Source organism: Carettochelys insculpta, chromosome 4 (genome assembly GCF_033958435.1).
Source record: "Carettochelys insculpta isolate YL-2023 chromosome 4, ASM3395843v1, whole genome shotgun sequence".
NCBI lineage: Eukaryota > Metazoa > Chordata > Testudines > Carettochelyidae > Carettochelys > Carettochelys insculpta.
In genome coordinates, this window is record NC_134140.1 from 108,645,602 (window position 1) to 108,665,049 (window position 19,448).

General features: G+C 40.1%; 1 protein-coding gene across 4 annotated transcripts in view; it reads right to left on the reverse strand.

Annotated features, from left to right (window-relative positions):
- Positions 1–19,448, reverse strand: part of SEC24B (SEC24 homolog B, COPII coat complex component) — an 81,337-nt gene that overhangs the window by 55,888 nt on the left and 6,001 nt on the right. For 3 of the 4 annotated variants that reach the window (XM_074993459.1, XM_074993457.1, XM_074993456.1), the window contains exons 2-3: positions 18,097–18,792; positions 7,647–7,817 (exon numbers count right to left, since the gene is read on the reverse strand). In XM_074993459.1, the coding sequence (XP_074849560.1) occupies positions 7,647–7,817; positions 18,097–18,792 (867 nt within the window). The remainder of the gene's footprint in view (positions 1–7,646; positions 7,818–18,096; positions 18,793–19,448) is intronic. The other variant, XM_074993460.1, reaches the window with a different exon arrangement.

A 19,448-nucleotide genomic window follows, 5' to 3' on the forward strand; every position in this document is an offset into this window, starting at 1 on the left:
AAGGCAGCCCCCTGCACTGCCAGCAGAGAAAGGATGGAAGAAACTTCACCCTAATTTCCCCTGTAGGAGGAGCCAAGTGCCATCCCTGTCAGGCCTGGTGAGCATTGACCTGAAGAGCCCGTCAGCTCCTCCACATGGATGTAAAATCCTGGTTACTCAATTCAGAGGACGGGGAGCAGGTGAGGAGGCTGTTGAAGCAGCCTCCCCAAACTCCCTGCCTCCCCCTCCATGAAGTGCTGAGACTGGGGCTGTTCTAGCTAGCTGAATCACCCACCTACAGCATATTGGGAACCTGGGCCATTCCAGCCTAGCTAGAGCCTCCCTGGCTTGCAATGCTGCTGTGGAGGGGAACACTCCAGCACAGCTGGAACAGTCCTGGTCCCTGGTGCACCACAGGCAGGGATGCTTCAGGCTGGATGTTCCATCTGCTGCAGCCCTGCAGGGCTGGACCAACCCCTTGCCCACGCTGGATGGGGGACTGCTCCAGCCCCTACTGGTGAACCTATAACAGTGCTTCCCCCCACACTCAACCGCCTCTGCCCCGAGTCCCTCCTCACCTCTGAACACTCACTCCTGCTCCACCCCACATGCCCAGCCCCCTGCCCTGAGCCCCTCCACACCCAGAACACTTACTTCTGCACCCCCACACCCCTGCTGAGCCTCTCCTCACCCCCAAAACCTGACTCCTGCTGACCCTCAAACCCCAGCACCCTGCCCCTCCTCACGCCCAAACCCCAACTCCTGTAGCCCCCCTCCAAACCCCTGCCTTGAGCCCCTCCTCACCCACCACCCTGAGTTCTGCACTCCACACAACTCCAGCCCTCTGCCCTGAGCCCCTTCTTAAGGACCCAAGCAACAAGGGTAACTGTGCTAGTAGGATTATAAGGAACAGCCAGGATGGATCTGTGACATCTGTCAACAACCCACAGTAAACAAACAATTTTCTTTGGGTTACTGTCCAAGTGAAATGGGGAAGGGAGCAGAAGACATGAAATCTCTTGCTTTTAGTAAGGCTTTTTACATAGTCCCTTATGGAATCCTCATTAGCAAACTAAAATAAATGCAGCCTAGACCATATTACTGTCAGTTAGGTGCACACATTGTTAGAAGACCACATTCCAAGAGCAGTTATCAGTGATTTTCTGTCAAACTGGGAGAGCGTGACTAGAGGAATTCCACAAGGGTCATTCCTGGATCCAGTCACATTCAATATTTTTTAAATGACTTGGATGTTGGAATGGAGACTATGTTTATAAAATCTGCAGATGAGAGACTAAGAGAACATTTTGGAAAACAGGATTAGAATTCTGAAGTATCTTGACAAACTGGAGAATAGGTCTGAAATCAACAAGATACAATTCACTGGAAACAAGTATAAAACCCTTCACTTAGGAAGGAAAATTCAAAAGCACAACTACAAAAAGGGGAAATAACTGACTAAGTGACAGTACTGCTCAAGAGGAACATAAGGGTTATGGTAGATCACACACTGAATGGTAGTCAGCAATGTGATCCATCTGTAAAAAAGACTAATATTCTGTGGTGTATTAAACAGGACTATGATATGCAAGACATGGGAGGTAGTTGTCTACGCATGTTCAGTCTTAAGAGAAAAGATAACTGAGGACAGATCAGAGAACAGAGATCACTTAAGGTAGGACAAGTAGTAACAGGCTTAATCTGCAGGGGGATTTACATTCAATATTAGGAAAACCCTTCTAACTACATTATAAGGTAGTCAAGCTCTAGAAGGGAAGTTGTGAAATCCCTGCCAATGGAAGTTTTTAAAAATATTAGACAAAAAACTTCCATATATGGTCTACATTTATTTGATCCTGATTCAGTGTATGAGGCTGGAGTTGATGACATTGAGATCCCTTTCAGCCTTAATTTTATGAAAATGGACTAAACTAAACCCTCCTCAACTATTATAAAAAAGAGGACCTCAGAATACAGCGCACACTGAAACAGAAAGATGATGAAAGAGAAAAACTGGAAGGTTGCACTAAGAAATAAAATGCATGGATAGGAAAGTGAGAAAAAACAGGAGGAAAATGAAGGTAATTCTAGGGATATTTTATCTGGCATTTTTGACCAAAAGAAATTCCAAAATAAAGCTTCCCCTTAAAAATTTTTAGTGACAGCCTACCCACTCTAACAGTTGAATTTCCTGGGGAAGAGTGCTGAGAAGGAAGAGAAGTAGTAATAATTGCACTGGTGGGGCTGTAGTTCACTAATAAAAATTTCTTGAACCACTCAATCTTTGTTCCCTACCAGTGATACTCAGACCTGAGTGGCTCACAAGCCAAACTAGTGGTCAATACTATCAAAAAGATCCACAACAGTGTAAATTCAGAGTTTCATTTACTATAGCATTATTCATATTTATAAAGTATGACAGGAAATACTTAGTTTATTATTTTCACAGCAAATAAGTTAGTAAATTGAGCAAGTTGATAGTTGGTTGTTCACATGGTAAAAACGTATTCATTGGTTAATCACTCTGTGTTTTATTATGTGCTGCAAAGAACCACAGAAGATATATTAAAGAGCCTCTGGAGGCTTGAGAGTAGCAATTACTGGGTTTGGATTTCATTATAGTAGCAGTATCAAGAATAAAATAAGACCCATAAAATGAAAATGAATTAGATTATAAAAGTAGTTTCTTCACAAGTCTTCCCCTTTTATTACCCTCAGATTTCCTGTACAACTAACACTAAAGCAGTGGTGTCCAATAGTAATTCAAAGATCATCATACAGTGTGGTCCATTTTTAACAAACACAAGATTGATCTTAGTACTGTATTTGTCAGTGCCTACATACTCTAGTGCCATGTGTCCAACACATTTGCCACTCGCCACCTGTGTCGAACAGGACACCGCAGTGTGGCAATTCTGGGCTCTGGAGCCACACTTGTGGCATGCCCTCTGCCCATGCTGTGTACTTGCTCTACCACTTGGTAGGACAAACACAGCGGCAGTGGCAGCTCCTGCAGTCCTGGTGTGGCTCTGGCAGTGGAGGCTCTGGTGAGTCACTGGCATTCAGTTAGGGAGGAAGAGCTGGGGGGTGCCTGTCTCTAGGGGAGGACATTCAGTTGGGGGAACTGGGGTAGCCTGGCTGTGAGGGAGGAGGAGGGCATTAGTCAGTTTCTCATCCACTGAAATCCCAAGGTTCTTTTCTGCAAAACTGCTGCTTAGCTAGTCAGTTCAAAGTCTATAGCAGTGCTTGGGATTCCTCAGTCTTAAGTGCAGGACTCTGCACTTGTCTTTGCTGAATCTCAGATTTCTTTTGACCTAGTCCTCCAATTTGTCTAGGTCTGCCTGGACCTCATCCTAATCTCCAGTGTATCAACCTCTTCCTTCTAAGATTCGTGTCATCTACAAATTTGTTGAGGGTGCAATCCACCCCTCATCCAGCTCATTAATAAAGATGTTGAACAAAACCGGCTCCAGAACTGACCCTTAGGATACCGCACTTGTTAACGGCAACCAACCAGACACAGAGACATGGATCACTACCCATTGAGCCCAATGATCTGGCCAGCTTTCTGTCCACCTTAAAGTCTGTTTATCCAATACATAATCCTTTAACTTGCCAGCACCCTCCTTTATGGCAGCGAGACTTGGACCCTGTATGCCCGCCAGGAAAAGTGGCTGAACGTCTTCCACTTGCGCTGCCTCAGGAGCATCCTTGGAATATCATGGAAGGACAGAGTGACCAACAAGGCCGTCCTCGAGCAAGCTGGAATCCCAACCATGCAAACCCTCCTCAGGCAGCGTTGGCTCCGCTGGCTTGGCCACGTCCACAGGATGAATGATGGAAGGATTCCAAAAGACATCCTGTATGGTGAGCTAGCCTCTGGCAAAAGACCTCCCAGACACCCCCAGTTGTGCTACAAAGATGTCTGCAAGAGAGACCTCGGAGAGGTAGACACCGAGCTGGACAACTGGGAAGAACTAGCAGATGACCCCAGCAGATGGAGGCAGGGGTTACACAAAGGCCTTCAGAAGGGCGAGATGAGAATCAGACAGCTAGCAGAGGAGAAGCGAGCGCACACTCGTGTGGGTCTTCATAGTCACAGTAGACGCTGTAAATGAAGTCCTCAATTGAAACTATAAAGGGCGCAATCCATAGTCTATGCAGACTGAAGGATGCCTACTACTACTACTGCTGGAAAGAATACCGTGAGAGACCATATCAAAAGCTTATCAGGTTCAAAACAAAAAGCAGTCAAGTAGCACTTTAAAGACTAGCAAAATAGTTTATTAGGTGAGCTTTCGGGGGACAGACCCACTTCTTCAGACCATAGCCAGACCAGAACAGACTCAGTATTTAAGGCACAGAGAACCAAAAACAGTAAGCAAGGAGGACAAATCAGAAAAAGATAATCAAGGTGAGTAAATCAGAGAGTGGAGGGGTGTGGGGGAGGTCAAGAATTGGATTAACACATGGTTTCAACCGGGACGGGAACTCTGAGTCACTATAGGGGCTCGTCTGCATACTTTGCTTAATCTAATTATTGACCTCCCCCCGACCCCTCCACTCTCTGATTTGCTCACCTTGATTATCTTTTTCTGATTTGTCCTCCTTGCTTACTGTTTTTGGTTCTCTGTGCCTTAAATATTGAGTCTGTTCTGGTCTGGCTATGGTCTGAAGAAGTGGGTCTGTCCCACAAAAGCTCACCTAATAAACTATTTTGCTAGTCTTTAAAGTGCTACTTGACTGCTTTTTGTTTTGATAGTGTATAGACTAGCACGGCTTCCTCTCTGTTACTATTTATCAGGTTCAGTTATTTGAAAGTTTACACAGGCCACAAATTTTTACCCATTATAAGGAGGATGAAATCACTCATCTAATCTGTGTGTAAAAACCACATTGAGATACTGTAGATACTTTTAAAAAGAAAAACTGAACTTTCCCTGACCATTTTTATAAAATTGCTATTTTTAAAGTCCTATTTACATTTGATCAACATTGATCCAGCTTCCAAATATATAACAATGTAAACATCAGTTACATGAAAAGGCTTTCAAAACTGTGGCCTGAGTGACCAAAGTACTTCAGTTTATGTTTAACCAACTGAAGTAATTTAAACACTTTAAGTATTGAGGAATTTGGAATGGATAAGATGTAGATAAGACATACATTGTAATATACAGATCCATGGGACAAGGTAATGTAGTCACCCACAGCAGGCATATGTCATGGAGAACACACTTTATTAAACCTAAAAAATAATTTGTGACACTTTATATTCATCTGTACTATGTGCAGAATCCCTTCCCTAATGAAAAGTCACTGGCATTTCAATAGTGCTCTAACTGCAGTATTACACCATTTGGACAAGAACCTGTAACTGAAGAGGTTAAAGCTGATTAACTCCCAGTTTCTTCTGCTGGAGAATACCTACACCTGTTATTCATTTATCAAAGAAGATGCAAGTACAAAAACTTGATTGTGTGCATTTATTATTGATAACATTTAAAGCAAATATATGTGATAACCTTCAGGCTCCTGGCAAATTAAGAAGTGATCTGGTGTCATACCATTTGGAATCTCTGGCTTGAAAGTATAGTTATTCAGCTGTGCTATATACACCGTGAGAGGCCAAATTTACAAAGAAGTTTACATTTAGCTGTGCATTCAGCAGTGCTTGCAGTGATCTGTATAGAATGTATCAAATGTTCATGCTTTCTCTAGAAATAACTGCCAGTATGCATATATGGAATACTATACATCAAGATATATACATTTAAATATAAAATCATATCAAATTTGCTCCAAAGTTTGGAAATACAGATTCTAGACACACTTTGTAAGTGTGCTGTTGTGAGACTTCCTAGGAAGACTAACATTATGCTGTAGCAAACCCCATTTGGCGTGTCTACATTGCAATTAAATTTTGTTCAACTTTTTGTTCAACTGTAGGGTTCAAACCACTACCTAACATGGCTGTAAACTGTTTAAGAACCAAATGACAGATACATATCAATTTCCAAAAACATTTCCATATGATTCTAGAAGATTTAATAGTTTTTTTTAATCTCCACATGTTTGGGAGATAAGTCAGATCAAGAGATAATAGAAAGATTACTTGAATTGATTTTCCTGGTTTCTTTATTCATTGATAGCTATGGGTATTATAACAAATTACAAATGAGCTCTGAGATAAATTGTATATAAGCCAAGTATTTAAGATTACCATGCTTTTGTGAATTTTTTAAACCTGCACATATATTATTGTAACGGAAGCAAATGTTATCTGCTCAAATCAATGTATTCACTATTTAAACAAATGTATTAAAATGTTATTTTGTAGGAAGTTACAGATCTCTAAGTAGTCAAGAGAAAACACTGCAAATGTGTAACAGAATATGGAAATGGGAATCTCCATCTACACATATTATAGGAATTTACAACTTGGAAGGCAAGCAAGAACAGACCAGCAAGAAGCAGTGAGGAGAACGACAAAAGGTTCAAGACTCCAGATTCATTCCAGTTCTTCACTAGTACAGTGCTGCCATAAGTAAAGCACCAAGAAGCTTTTTTGATAACTCCCCTCCCTGCACCTACCGCAGTCTGTACTGCAGCTTGTTATGCAAGCAATTTACAGAGTACAAGATCAGGAAACAGCTCCCCCATCCCAAATGTTGTGTGTCTGCTTTTGCAACACAGTCCAGCTGCAACAGCATGTAACTAGATCACACAGTCATAAACAGGTGCATACTACCCAAATACAACATAGCATTTTGGTGAATTAGGGAACTGGAAGACAGAGAGACTAAGCAAAGGGGAGGAAAAATGAAAACAGCACGAAAAGGAGTGTGACAGGAAAATGAAAAAAAAAAGAATAGAATGAATGCAGACGCAAAATAATGATACATGGAATTCTGTATGAATGCTGCCAATGGTGCCCTTGCAATAGTTAACCACTGGAGTTTCACCCAAAAGCAAAAACCCTACTATAAATACACGTATGTAGGACAGGTTACAAATATGTCCGTTTTTAAAAAAGACAATCCCAAGTGTGTTTTATTTTAAATCAAAAGACAAAGACTCGCCCTGCATGCTCACTATGGCCATGTCTACACTAGCAAGTCCTTTTGGAAAGATCAGGCATCGATGCACAAAATGCGCTCTTACAAATTCCTTTTCACACAGCCCTATCTCTTTTGAAAAAAGGGGTAGGGATTGAAAAATCCAGCACTATGAGGACTGCTCTTTCAAACAAAGGTCCCCAGAGAGTCTACACATGCTTTTTTCTGAAAGACTTTTGGAAAAAGGTGCTTTTCCTCATTTTGGAGAGGAAGAGGGCCTCTGGAAGAAGTGCTATGTTCTTTCGATAGGATTTTTCGATCCCAGCCCCATTCTTTCAAAAGAGCTGGGGCTTTGTGGACGAGCTCTTTCGAAAGAGCAAATTGTTCTCTCTATCTGCTTTTTTGTGTGTGGACGTACTCTTTCCAAAGATCTTCCAGAAGATCATCTTTCAAAAGATCACTGTAGTGTAGACACGGCCTACAGGTATGTTCTGACAACAGGAAAAATGCAAAATAAAATTTAAAAACATTGAAATCTTGGTACATATTAAAAGTTAAGATGCCATCCTGTATTCTAAATTAAGCTAATTGTTCTATTGCTTTCAATACCTTCTTGAAGCAGTGATTCCTGTTGCTGTGCACTGGAAGGCACAGAAGCAGGTTCAGTTAAGTGGTGAGCAGCAGGTGTTCTTTTTGAAGAGGTCACAGCAGGAGAAACAACCGATGTTTCTATACCAGGCTTGGTAAACTGAACATTCTGGCTTACCGGATGCGATGAATCTACAATACCAACCGAAAACAGAGTGGGAAAAGAAGTTAACAGTTTCCTCATTAGCTAAGACAATTAACCAAATACTAATTAAATTAATACCGGTTTCATAGTTCCTAAAATTAAGTATATCAAAGATCAACAGCTTTAAACAGAGAGATCATGGATAAAGTAGAAAATCTTTTTCTTCAGTTGAACACCAGTTCTGTGAAGTAACCTTGCCCATTAAAATGAAGAGATTATTGTTTTGAACATTAATTATATGAAGAACTAAAGCAGAAGAAAGAATTTCACACAGAAGGCATCAGATAGCTGGATTAATGCTAAGCAGAGCCCTCCGATTCCCCCTCCAATAATCACTGTCATAGCCCAACAGACTGTTCTAATTTCCAGCCACAGATCTTCCTACCCAGTAAAGCAGCGTAGCCAAGATGCAGCAATCAGTGGTGCAGTGTTCCACTGCCTCTGCTTCCCTAACACATTTGGGCCCTTACAACTACGTGGCCCAGACACATAAGATCCTGCTTTAAATAGCAATGAGTAGTGCAGAGAATATTAAATTATTTCCAAAGGGTATCTGCAATGCCATTTTGAACATCTGAACATAAGATCTTGCCATTAATACACAAATGATTGTCTTGAGGCAGGATACAGCTGATTGTAGTTATTACTATATCAAAACTATCCTCACTTCAGTGAATTGAGTTTTAAAGGGGCACAGGTATTTTAAAAAGGTGTCAGTCAAATATAGTTATGAATACTTTTGTAAAGATACAATAATTTTGTTTCTACCAAAAATGAATCAGCCTGAATAAACTGCAGTTCTAGCAAGTGTATCCTAAAGCAACCTTTGCTCTAAAACTGAAAGCTCAATTCTCTCCTTATGAACCGACACTCCTGAGAGCTATTAGAAAACTGGTTATGCACAGGTGCTGAGCACAGACTTTTACCAAGTAACACCTGCCAATGCAGATCAATAAACCAGAATCCAGGTTCAAGTTGTGATGAGTCTGTTACCAAAACAGGCGATTAAAATGGCAAAAATAAAAAGCAAAAGCCATCCAACTGGTCACCAGTATTAGAACAGAAATGAGATAACTATCGTAAGTAATAAACATGCATTATATTTTTTAAAAAATAAAAACGGTTAAGGTTGCAACCAGTGTTCCCTGTAAGCTGAGCCCCTGCGCAGCTGCCCAGGAGAGAGTTACGTGCCTCCTAACTGATCAGTAGAGCATCCTCAGCTACCAACAGCTGGCACTAGGTGTTTTCTATTGGTGGTGAACAGCCACACATACCTTGGTGCAGATACCAAATTCTATTCCATCCATGGATGGAAAACAATGACAGGGAACACTAGTTATAGTTACAACTTAAGTCAGAAAAGGTTGTATGTGCAACTGAAACTCTATCCCCAGTGTATATATTATGACAGTCCAATTACATTATCCTATGTGATACTGCTTTTTTCAAACAGTACGCTATTATTTGAGTTGGTATTAGGGGACAATTGAGGAAAAGAAAGTCATTTAAAACAATGATTTGTTAGTTTGATTTCCTCAGCTGGTAAAGTTAAAATGTTAACTTAAATGTACATGAGAAAGGTTGTAAGGTGGTCATTGTATTTTAAGTTAAATTATTACAGTGCCTAACACTTTCTGAATGGCTTACCACTGAAATCTAAAGTAAACAAAATATATTAATGAAACAACATACTTTTTCTATACTGTACATACAAGTGTGAGCAGTTTCTAATAACGGGATTACTCACTTTTTATGCCACACAGTTTAGCTGAAACAGCTTGTACAAAAATAAGCAGCGGTAATGCTTCTAATACAGGTTGAACCTCTCTCGTCAAGCATTCTTTCATCCAGTAACATACATAATCCAGCATGATTTTAATTAGATGGACAGCCACTTATCATGGGTGTGGCCAAGATTCCCATGGTTCCATAAAGTATATTTACACCCACCAGTCCTGACACTCAGTTTTCTGTGCTGTTATTCAGCTGTAATTTACCCCAAATGTCTTTTAAGAGCCCAGTAAGCACAGGAAGTGTTGGTAATGCTGCTAGACAATATTGACTTTCTGTGGCCCAAATTCTCTCATTCTGCACCAGCCAGATCTCAAGGGTGCTGGACTAAAGAGGTTCAACCTATATTTAAAACACTGGTAAATGCATTAAAAGAAATAGCCACAGTACCTGTATGTGCACAATCATTCCAGTTAAAAAAAACTTAACCCATTTTCACAGGAACATTTGAAGATTATTAATGTTCTATTCCTTGCCAAATGTTAATTGTATTACAAAAATTGTTGCAGAAGAAACTAAAAAAAACTATTCAAAACTTATAGGGAAAGATTTGGGCCTTTCATTTATACTCTTTTAAACAGCTGAGTACTTTCTTTTACACTTTAAAAATATGATTTTGCTTTCAGGCCAAAACATTCCATACACAAAAGTTGTGGACAATGCTGAGCAACTGACAACAGGGGATAACAATGAGAACGCTTACACAATTTTAATTATCACCTTTGTTACTGGTGTAAGTATGTCATTCACTTTTGAAAGATCTCCACATGAACCACAGTCTTCAGCCATTTTAATTTTGCTAACAGTTTCTTTCTCAGCTACCAAGAAAATGAAATACACACTCAAGTAGTGATTAACCTACTATACTGCAATCAAGCTCAAGATAAACAGATGTTCAGTCTGGCTTTAAGTACATATTTCCTATTGGCTTACCCTAGACAGGCTTGATTAGCCACTACCACATTCTATTTAGCAGATGCCACAAAAATGCATCAATGAAACTAACAATGCTTTTCAGCTCACAATAAATGTGAAAAAGTGCAGAACACCTTTGAAAGTTAGCCAGCGTAAGTTGAAAACGTCAACACAATATAAAATATATTTGTGACATTAGTGAAGCTTTAATCACTAAAAATGTGTAAGAACTTATATTTAAAGATAAATTTAACAGGAAGCTGATATCTTCAGATTGACAAAACTTAAGGCAGAGATGGGTCAATGTACAATTGTATGACAAAGGAAAGTTGATGTTCAAATTTTATGTATTTTCTTAACTATAGTTCAGCCAGCTGCCTTGAAACCATGACATCCTCTTGCTTTATGAATTCAAACAATGAGCATCCCTCCCTGATTTTAAAAGTCAAGCTGGATCTTCTATTACAAATCATTAGTCAGTACAGTAGCACCCTTCACAGTTCAGAAATACAGAAAGAACTTTCAAAGGGTATTTTGGTGGACAACCTGTCCGGTATTTCAGATGACCATCTGGAGTCAGAAGACTTCACATTACAGCCAAGTGCAGCTGTGAAATCTGATTCAGAATTCTTCTCTTGCCACATAACTATACTCCTGTGTTTTAGCTGTCTTTTTATAGAAAGTAACATTTTCAGTGTTTGAGATTAAAGAAATAACTTTGCAAAGTGATTTGAAAATACACCAGTGCAGTGATTGTGTTTGCACAGACCTAAACCAGGGGTGGGCTATGAGCAGGTCAGACTTGTTTCACCTGTGCCAGTCACGGCAAGCCCCTAAATGCTCTATTTACCTGTGTGTACACAGGTATGCTTACACACAGCTCCCATTGGCCGCAGTTCGCCATTCCCAGCCAAAGGGAGCTGCGGCAAGTGGTGCAGTCCAGGCCACCCATTTCTGCAGCTCCCACTGACAGGGAATGGTGAATGGGAGCTGTCAGAAGCCATATCTGTGGATGCACAGGTAAACAAGGCATGTGGCAGCCTGCCGGGGCTAACCCTGATGAATCGCATTGGGCCTGTGGGCCACTTATTGCCCACCCCAGGCTAAAACAACATATAGTTCAGAGAAGTGTGAACTGCCTGATGCAGCAGGTGTTACGGAATATTATATTTTTCTAATATGCCACAGTGTTTGTCATGTGAAATGGATCACTGTGCTGCAACGAGTGCTGAACATTGTTGTTCTCCCTGCTTTCCTATAGCCTAGTGGCAACTGCTACCTCACGTTCCACAACTTCCCCCACAAAAGGAAACTGACAAATCATGTTAATACAATGTTACAATTTGTATTGGTCCATTAACCAAAATAAAACAATTCCAACAGCAATGTAGTCTAAGTCACGCTCAATATCCTGTATATTTTGTGCATACAAAAACGCAAAGCTAAGATAATTAACTATTTAAACAGATGTAGCAGAGGCAGACTTCCCACTGGACTGTGCTGGGCCCTGAAAGTGGCCAGCAGCAGGTCCAGCTCCTACATGGAGGCATGTAAGCAGCACCACATGGCTCTTGCCTGCAGGTACCCTGCCTATTAGCTGGTTCCCAGCCAATGAAAGCATTGAGCTGGAGCACAGTGTAGAGCACTGCATGGAACTCTACAGTCTTCCGCTGGACTTGCTGACAACTTCCAGGTCCATGGTATTCGAACAAGTACAGACACCTTTAATGGAGATCGTGACTCAGCTTTAGTCAGCTGCCAGGGCCCCTGAGCGCTGAGCAAGGTGACCCAGTGTTTTACATTCCACTACCCAGTAATGGCTGCAACCCAAAGTATGAAATCTAATGTGGCAAATGATGTGACCAGTTCAACACTGCTGCTGGCATTTCAAAATTATGGATCGCTGCTTGTTTCCTGCATGTTACAAAAGGACTCAAAATGGTTTTAGGAATATCTCCTGAGCTGTAACCTTTGCTACATCTTTAGATATATTTTAATCTGTAGGTATAATCTTAAAACCTTTCAGTATCTTAAAGTAAATAGTCAACAATTTCCACAAACTTATTCGCAAATGTAAGTCAAAACATCTCATTCTATGGATGCTCCCAGGAAGTGTGCTTTAAAGTTACCTTGAAAGCATCTGAGGTTCTTTCGACAACAAAATCTGTACTGTACCGCTGAAAATGAAACAATGAGGATGTGCACTTTGAAAATGTCTTCCTCAGACATTTAAATTACCTAAAATTCTGTTTCTTTTCAATTACTTTTAACAATTTTCAGATAAACCAGGAGAATGTCAATTTACTTCTAGCAGTGCCTGGCTTACTGGATTTTTGGCTTTATCTTCACATCAGTTTTGTTGTGAAAGAAATCCCTGTATAGATGAAGCTTTCAACACAGAAGATTTATTAAGCTGACCAGCTCCAAAACTGCAGCACTTTTTACTTCCAAGTAAAAATATTTCCAGTAAAATTATGCATAATAAGGTATGTTGTAGCATAGTCAATCAAATAGATAAAAGGGGAGCAGAAGCATTTAAAGTGATCAGCTCCAAGATTTTAAAGGAGCTGTTGTAAATTTTAAGTCAACATTCCCTAAGCCCAGGACATATTAAATGACACTATACAAAATTATCCTATATTGAACAAGTTACTACATAAGAAATAAGAGATATGGGGGAATGGAGATGAAAGAAGGCAAATCAAGAAAAATATTTGTGCTTATAACCATATTTTTCCCTAAATTTATGTGGTACTGGATTGAGGACTGGAGCTTTCATAAAAATACCAAACAAAATGTATTCAATCTCAAAATGCTTTCAGTCTGTGCCAAGAAACTGAAAACATAATTAAAACTATATAACAGACATGCCCTAAAGTGAATTAATTATACCAGGAACAAATAAACACATGGAATTGTTCCCTGAACTGACTTGCAGTAATTCAAGCTGTATTTTCATCATAATGCCACATGTTGCCATTGATAAAAATCGGCTGACCAATTTAAATGGAAAATGGAACATCACAGCAAAAAACTAATTCATCATTAAATGGACTACTATTTATTAATGCTTTGTTTACCTCAGGCTTCACAAATGGTGCCAATTACATTACACAATGGTACTGTATTTTGCCTAATTAAAATTAAAATATGCAGCCTGTCGTATGTAACATGGCACCCTCAAATAGAGGGAAATAAAAGTTAAAAATCTTTGGATCAGCCAGCAGTACAATTATCTACCTCACATTCAATGAGCTGTTATATTGGTCTAGCATAGTAAAAAGGAATACTATTATTAGTGCTTATTCTATAGTAGGCATAATATACTTTAAAGTTACATTATACCATAGTAGACAATTCCACTCCACCTTGGCTCTTCTGAAGCCCATTTTTTTTATTTATTTGTATTATGAGAGCACCGAGGAGCTCCACCCTGAATCAGGAGCCCCTTTGTGATAGGTACTATACATGCTAGCCCAGGAGAAATAGACTGTCCTGCCCCAAAGATCTTATAATCTAAATATTAAACTAGTTGAAACCTGAAAGTTAAAGTAAAATCCAAACAGATGCTTTTGGGAACTCAGTTAAAACCACACAAATATATCAGTGAAAAAATTTACAAAAACACAACTATAGCACTTATATTTCCAAGTAACCAATGAGTATTTATCTGACCTCTTCATTAAGGAGTGAAGTCCATAAAAATATCACCCCATACATCTTTCATATTCTCAATTAGGTTTTTGCCAGCTTCACTGCTGTCTTTCAAATCATGTCCCTTGGCATCAATGTTGTTAGGCATAAATAAATAATGGGTTTTATCATAAACAAAACACTCAATTTGAACAGACACAAAGGCTCACATTGACACTACAGATGTGTGTGTATGTTAGCTTTTTGGATTCTGTCAGTTTTTCCCAGGCTGACGCGTAATGTGGTTAGTTTAGTATTACCATGGAAACTATACATTTTCAATATTCTAATTTTTAATTTAAATTTTAAAACGTAACAAGATATTCACTGGTTTCTGTATTTTAAGAAAAACAAGAGGAGTAGGCAAGGAGAGAATTCAAGCAGATTTGGGGAAATTAAGTCATTTATGTCATCATCCTATTTCATATAAGTTATTAATGCAATGCTAGAAACTTCAATATGATTTAGTTTCAATTTTTAATCCTTTTTTCCAACAAGGAGGAGGGTGGAGAGAGGAAGAGCAACAGAGAGCAAGGAGAATGTAGAGGAAACTTTGAGGAGTGTAGCATCATAGCACAAATTGCACCTCCCTTAGCTGGCAAGCTCAGGACCTGACAGGTCCTGAAGAAGAGAATTTGCCAGACCATGGGGTGTCCAGGGTTTCTGCCCCCAGACAGCACTGTGTTCCAGTGCTGCTGCAGCTCCAGCCTACCTCCCCATGACTGCAGGGCAGACGGGTCTCCAGTTCCCAGCAACACTGCCACAGGTGGACAGGACTGCTGTCCCAGCCCAGTACTCTCTCACCCTGGAACATATCTGGTCTGCCAGATGAGAGTGTATCGGATTTGAGAGGTGCAACCTGCAGAAGAATCTTCAAGCAATGCAAATCTAGCACGGTTCTAGGCTGAAATCATAGCTAACTGAAGGAGACAAAGCAAACAAGGATTGTTAGAGGGCTCAGCACGGAACCTTCCATTCAGATAGAAGAGAAAAGCATTTTTTATTAGCTAGAACAGGGGTGGCCAATCTGAGACTCTTTGAGCCATTAAATGCAGCTCCTCCTCAGAGTCACAAGCTGAGAATGCTGTCTGCCATTCTGCACACAAGTCCCAGCAGCAGTGGTGGCAGCGGCTCTGGTGAGTCACTGCCATCAAGTTGGGTGGGGGATGCCTGGCTCTGTAGAGAGAACGTATTGGGTTAGAACAGGAACGCTGGGCATGCCTGGCTCTGGGGGAAATAAGGGGGATTGAGTCAGAGCAGAAGCTGGAAGTGCCTGGCTCTGGGGAAGAGGAGGGAGCTGGAAGGGACACAGAGGTGCCTGTCTCTGGAAGAGGGGGAGGGCATTGAGCCACATATTATATATTTATATTTAATCTATATATTACACACACACACACACACACACACACTTTATATCTAGATAAACAGACAAAAATAAACACACAATACATGGCTCTCTCTACTCTATCCACGTGGCTCTTCATCTCTAGATAGTTAACCACCCCTGAGCTAGAGGGAGGAAAAAAAAAACAGATGCTTTTCACTGAAGAATTCCAAGGATAAACATCCTCACGTCTTAGAATTGTTATGGTCAATATAAATAAGAATCATATACACACTTCTTTTTGATAATCTTTCGACAAACTATCACTTTCAACCCAGCAGGAGTCTAAGCTACACTACACTAACATCAAGATAAAAGTTATTCTTTATTCAAATTACAAAAATGATTCAAATTATTAACTAATTAATTAGCAAGTGCTTAGTCCAAAACTCTCTTTTAATAAGCCTCTAACCAAAGTCCCTCTTTTCCAGCTAGAAAAATTCTTACATCATCTCCAAATGTTCAATAAGAACCTGAAATAGCTGGTTGTTTCATTCTGGTATGTACAGAAGTTTCATATCCATTTCTCCCAGTAAAGGAAGACTATACCCATTTTGCTAAGATCACAGTTAGGAACTTAAAATAACATGACAAACACAACTCACTTTTTGTCTGAGGAGGCGTGTAACAGAACTAAGGGTTGGGTTTTTTTTCCTCTCTTATTACAGTTGATACTAAAAGCAACTACCCTGATAAAATTTGTTGTTGCTAATGTCCAATTAAGTTAGCAAGATAGCAAGTACCAGCAATAGTTTCAAATGCTAGCACTCTGTAGCACATTTAAAATAGGATTTTTAAATGCATTTAGGTTATATGCATTTATTTTACCTTTTGAATTTTAAGAGTGGGTTCAGAAAAGTAAGTACAGTTTTCCTTCACTAGCATCTGAAAATATTACACACCATGATGGGCCACAAGAAAGATTTGATTTTTTATTAGGTTCTCGGTCTCCATAGTTGACCGAGAGAAAATGTACTTCATTCATCTATTTTTCCCCTCTCAAGCACAGATATACTAGATAGTAGAAGTCTCTTTGATGTGACGGTTTACATCTTTTTCTTTCACAAAATTTTTATTAGAAACATTTGTTCAAAATAGTGTCTTTTCCTTAGCTGACTTCCAGAGATGAAAGTCACATCTGTCAGCTGTAACATTATTAGCCACTGAGAAGAGGATTGTATCCCTTTACGATGGAAAGGGACCTAGGGGTTATGGTGGATGAAAGGCTGGATATGAGTAAACAGTGTGCCCTTGTAGCCAAGAAGGCTAAGGGCATACTAGGGTGCATTAGGAGGAGCATTTCGAGCAGATCTAGAGAAGTAGTTATTCCTCTTTATTCGGCACTGGTGAGGCCACATCTGGAATGTTGTGTCCAGTTTTGCGCCGCCCAGTGTAAAAAGGATGTGGATTTGCTGAAGCAGGTTCAGCGAAGGGCCACAAAAATGATTAAGGGTCTGGAGCACAAGACCTATGAGGATAGGCTGAGGGATTTGGGCTTGTTTAGTTTACAGAAGAGAAGACTTAGAGGTGATTTAATAGCAGCCTTCAACTTCCTGAAGGAGAGCTCTAAAAAGGAGGGTGAGAAACTGTTCTCAGTGGTGTCAGCTGGCAGAACAAGGAGTAATGGTCTGAAGTTGAAGAGGGAGAGGTGTAGGTTAGATATTAGGAAAAACTACTTCACCAGGCGGGTGGTGAAGCATTGGAATGCATTGCCTAGAGAGGTGGTTGATTGTCCATCCCTTGAGGTTTTTAAGTCCTGGCTGGACAAGGTCCTAGCTGGGATGCCTTAGTGGGTGTTGATCCTGCTTGAAGCAAGGGGCTGGACTAGATGACCTCCTGAGGTCCCTGAGAGCCCTGTGATTCTGTGATCCCAAAGAAGAAATGATTTCAAAAAAGAGTGATTAACTGTATTCACAGAAATGTCTATTGAAACAAATTAACGAAAATGCCTACACTCAAATATTCTCTTATTTCCATGAGAAATCATAGATATAAACCAGTGTTGAGCACATAGCCCATTGGAGTTCTGTATGTGGCCCATCAGAGATTTTGTTTACTGTTGCCCACATGAAGGATTGCCAAACTCTGGTGGTTGCTGTTCACGTAGATTTTTTTTCCTCCACCAGCGTTACTGAAGTGACATGAACGTACAGCAAGGGCATGTGAAGTGAGATGTGTGCTGATTGTACAGACAATGATTATAAGAGCAGTGTTCTCCCTCTGCATTCAAAGTCCTACTATGGTTTAATCAGCATGACCCACAAATTCTAGGTACTCAAGGGCAGTTAGCATGATTACCCCATCCCAGGAGACTATCATTGTTAAGATAGTCTTGTAGCCCACTGAGATGGAGGGCAACTCATGCATCCCACTCACTAGCCTAGGTTACCCATTACTCTTATAAACTGTCACTTAAACGGTTATAATTAAGGAAAAAACTTCACTTCATTTTGAAGTTTCCTGCTTTTGGCATAGTACTATACCTGTATTAATCTGGTTGCTTGCTTTAGCCAGGGATCCAGTGTGATTCCTGCTGAAGTTGTCTTGACCTGACTGAAAATCTGAAGTGGACCATGATGTAGAATTATATCCCAACGGAACTTGCTGTTGCAGTGTACGTGTTGCAGATGTACTTTGACCAGGAAACGCATTATTTTCTTCAAACTGTCCAACAGTTGGAAGATTCTGGGAAGCAAACACTTGCCCATATGGACTACCAACAGACATGGAAGAATAGGAAAGATTAGGATGTACAGCACTAGAGACAGTAGGCACAGCATAATGACCAGAAGAAAGGGGAAATCCCTGAGATGCAACTGAGGAGCCAGTTGAAGAAATGTAGTGACTACTCAATGCAGAATATGACTGTGGAACACTTGGATGTAAATGAGATGCAGATGATATTGCTCCTTGAATAAATCCTCCAGTTGACTCCACAGGATGAGGAGCCCCACTGTACAACTGCTGTGCGTTTAACCTGCTGGGACCTAAAGAAGATGTCATGACATGTTGCGCTGGTATTGAATAGCGAGCAGAATGGTAATCAGCAACATACTGGTTATCCAACTGTGAAGGGATAGCTTCATGGGGCACTTGCGGATAGTGTGTGGAGGGAGCCTCATAGTTTTCAAGATTTAAGCCATATCTAGCAGGGAATTGCATCTGATTCTGCACTGGACCTGAAAAAAAGAGAAAAAGTAATACATATTAATGCTGTATGGATTACACTTATATCACAGTTAGTTGAGAGACAGACTAAGGGATCAGTGAGCCTACTACTGTTAACATGCCAGCAGGAAGAGCAAGCAACCAACATGAAAAAGAAACTAATTCTAAAACAGTGGAAAAGGTAGAATGGCTAAAGTAGCAGATGTGACAAAAAATATTTAAAGCCATTTGTGTGAACACACAGACACTTTTCAAAGTTCCATTTCAGATATATGAAAGTTTGTTGTAAAAAATTTCCCCAACCTAAAAACCTTACATATCACATTTACATTTGAAGGATTTTTAAAACAAACATGAAGCCCCTGAAAACGAACGGTATTTATAACAGATAAGTGCAATACGACATTTCAAAAACAACAACTTAAATGTGATAGGAAAAAAAATATCTTCCATTCATACAAATCTGTCACTGGAAGAACATTAGTAATATTTTGTTTTATGAATCCTTAATAGATGACTACAGTGAAATGCTGAGCAGCTTTTGCTTTTTCCAGTATACTCCCCTTCTTTTTTAAATCTGAAATTCCACAGAAGCCCAGCAAAAACAAACAGTACCCAAGAAGATAGCTCTTCATTTCCATTTACTGTCACATATTCCTCTACAGCA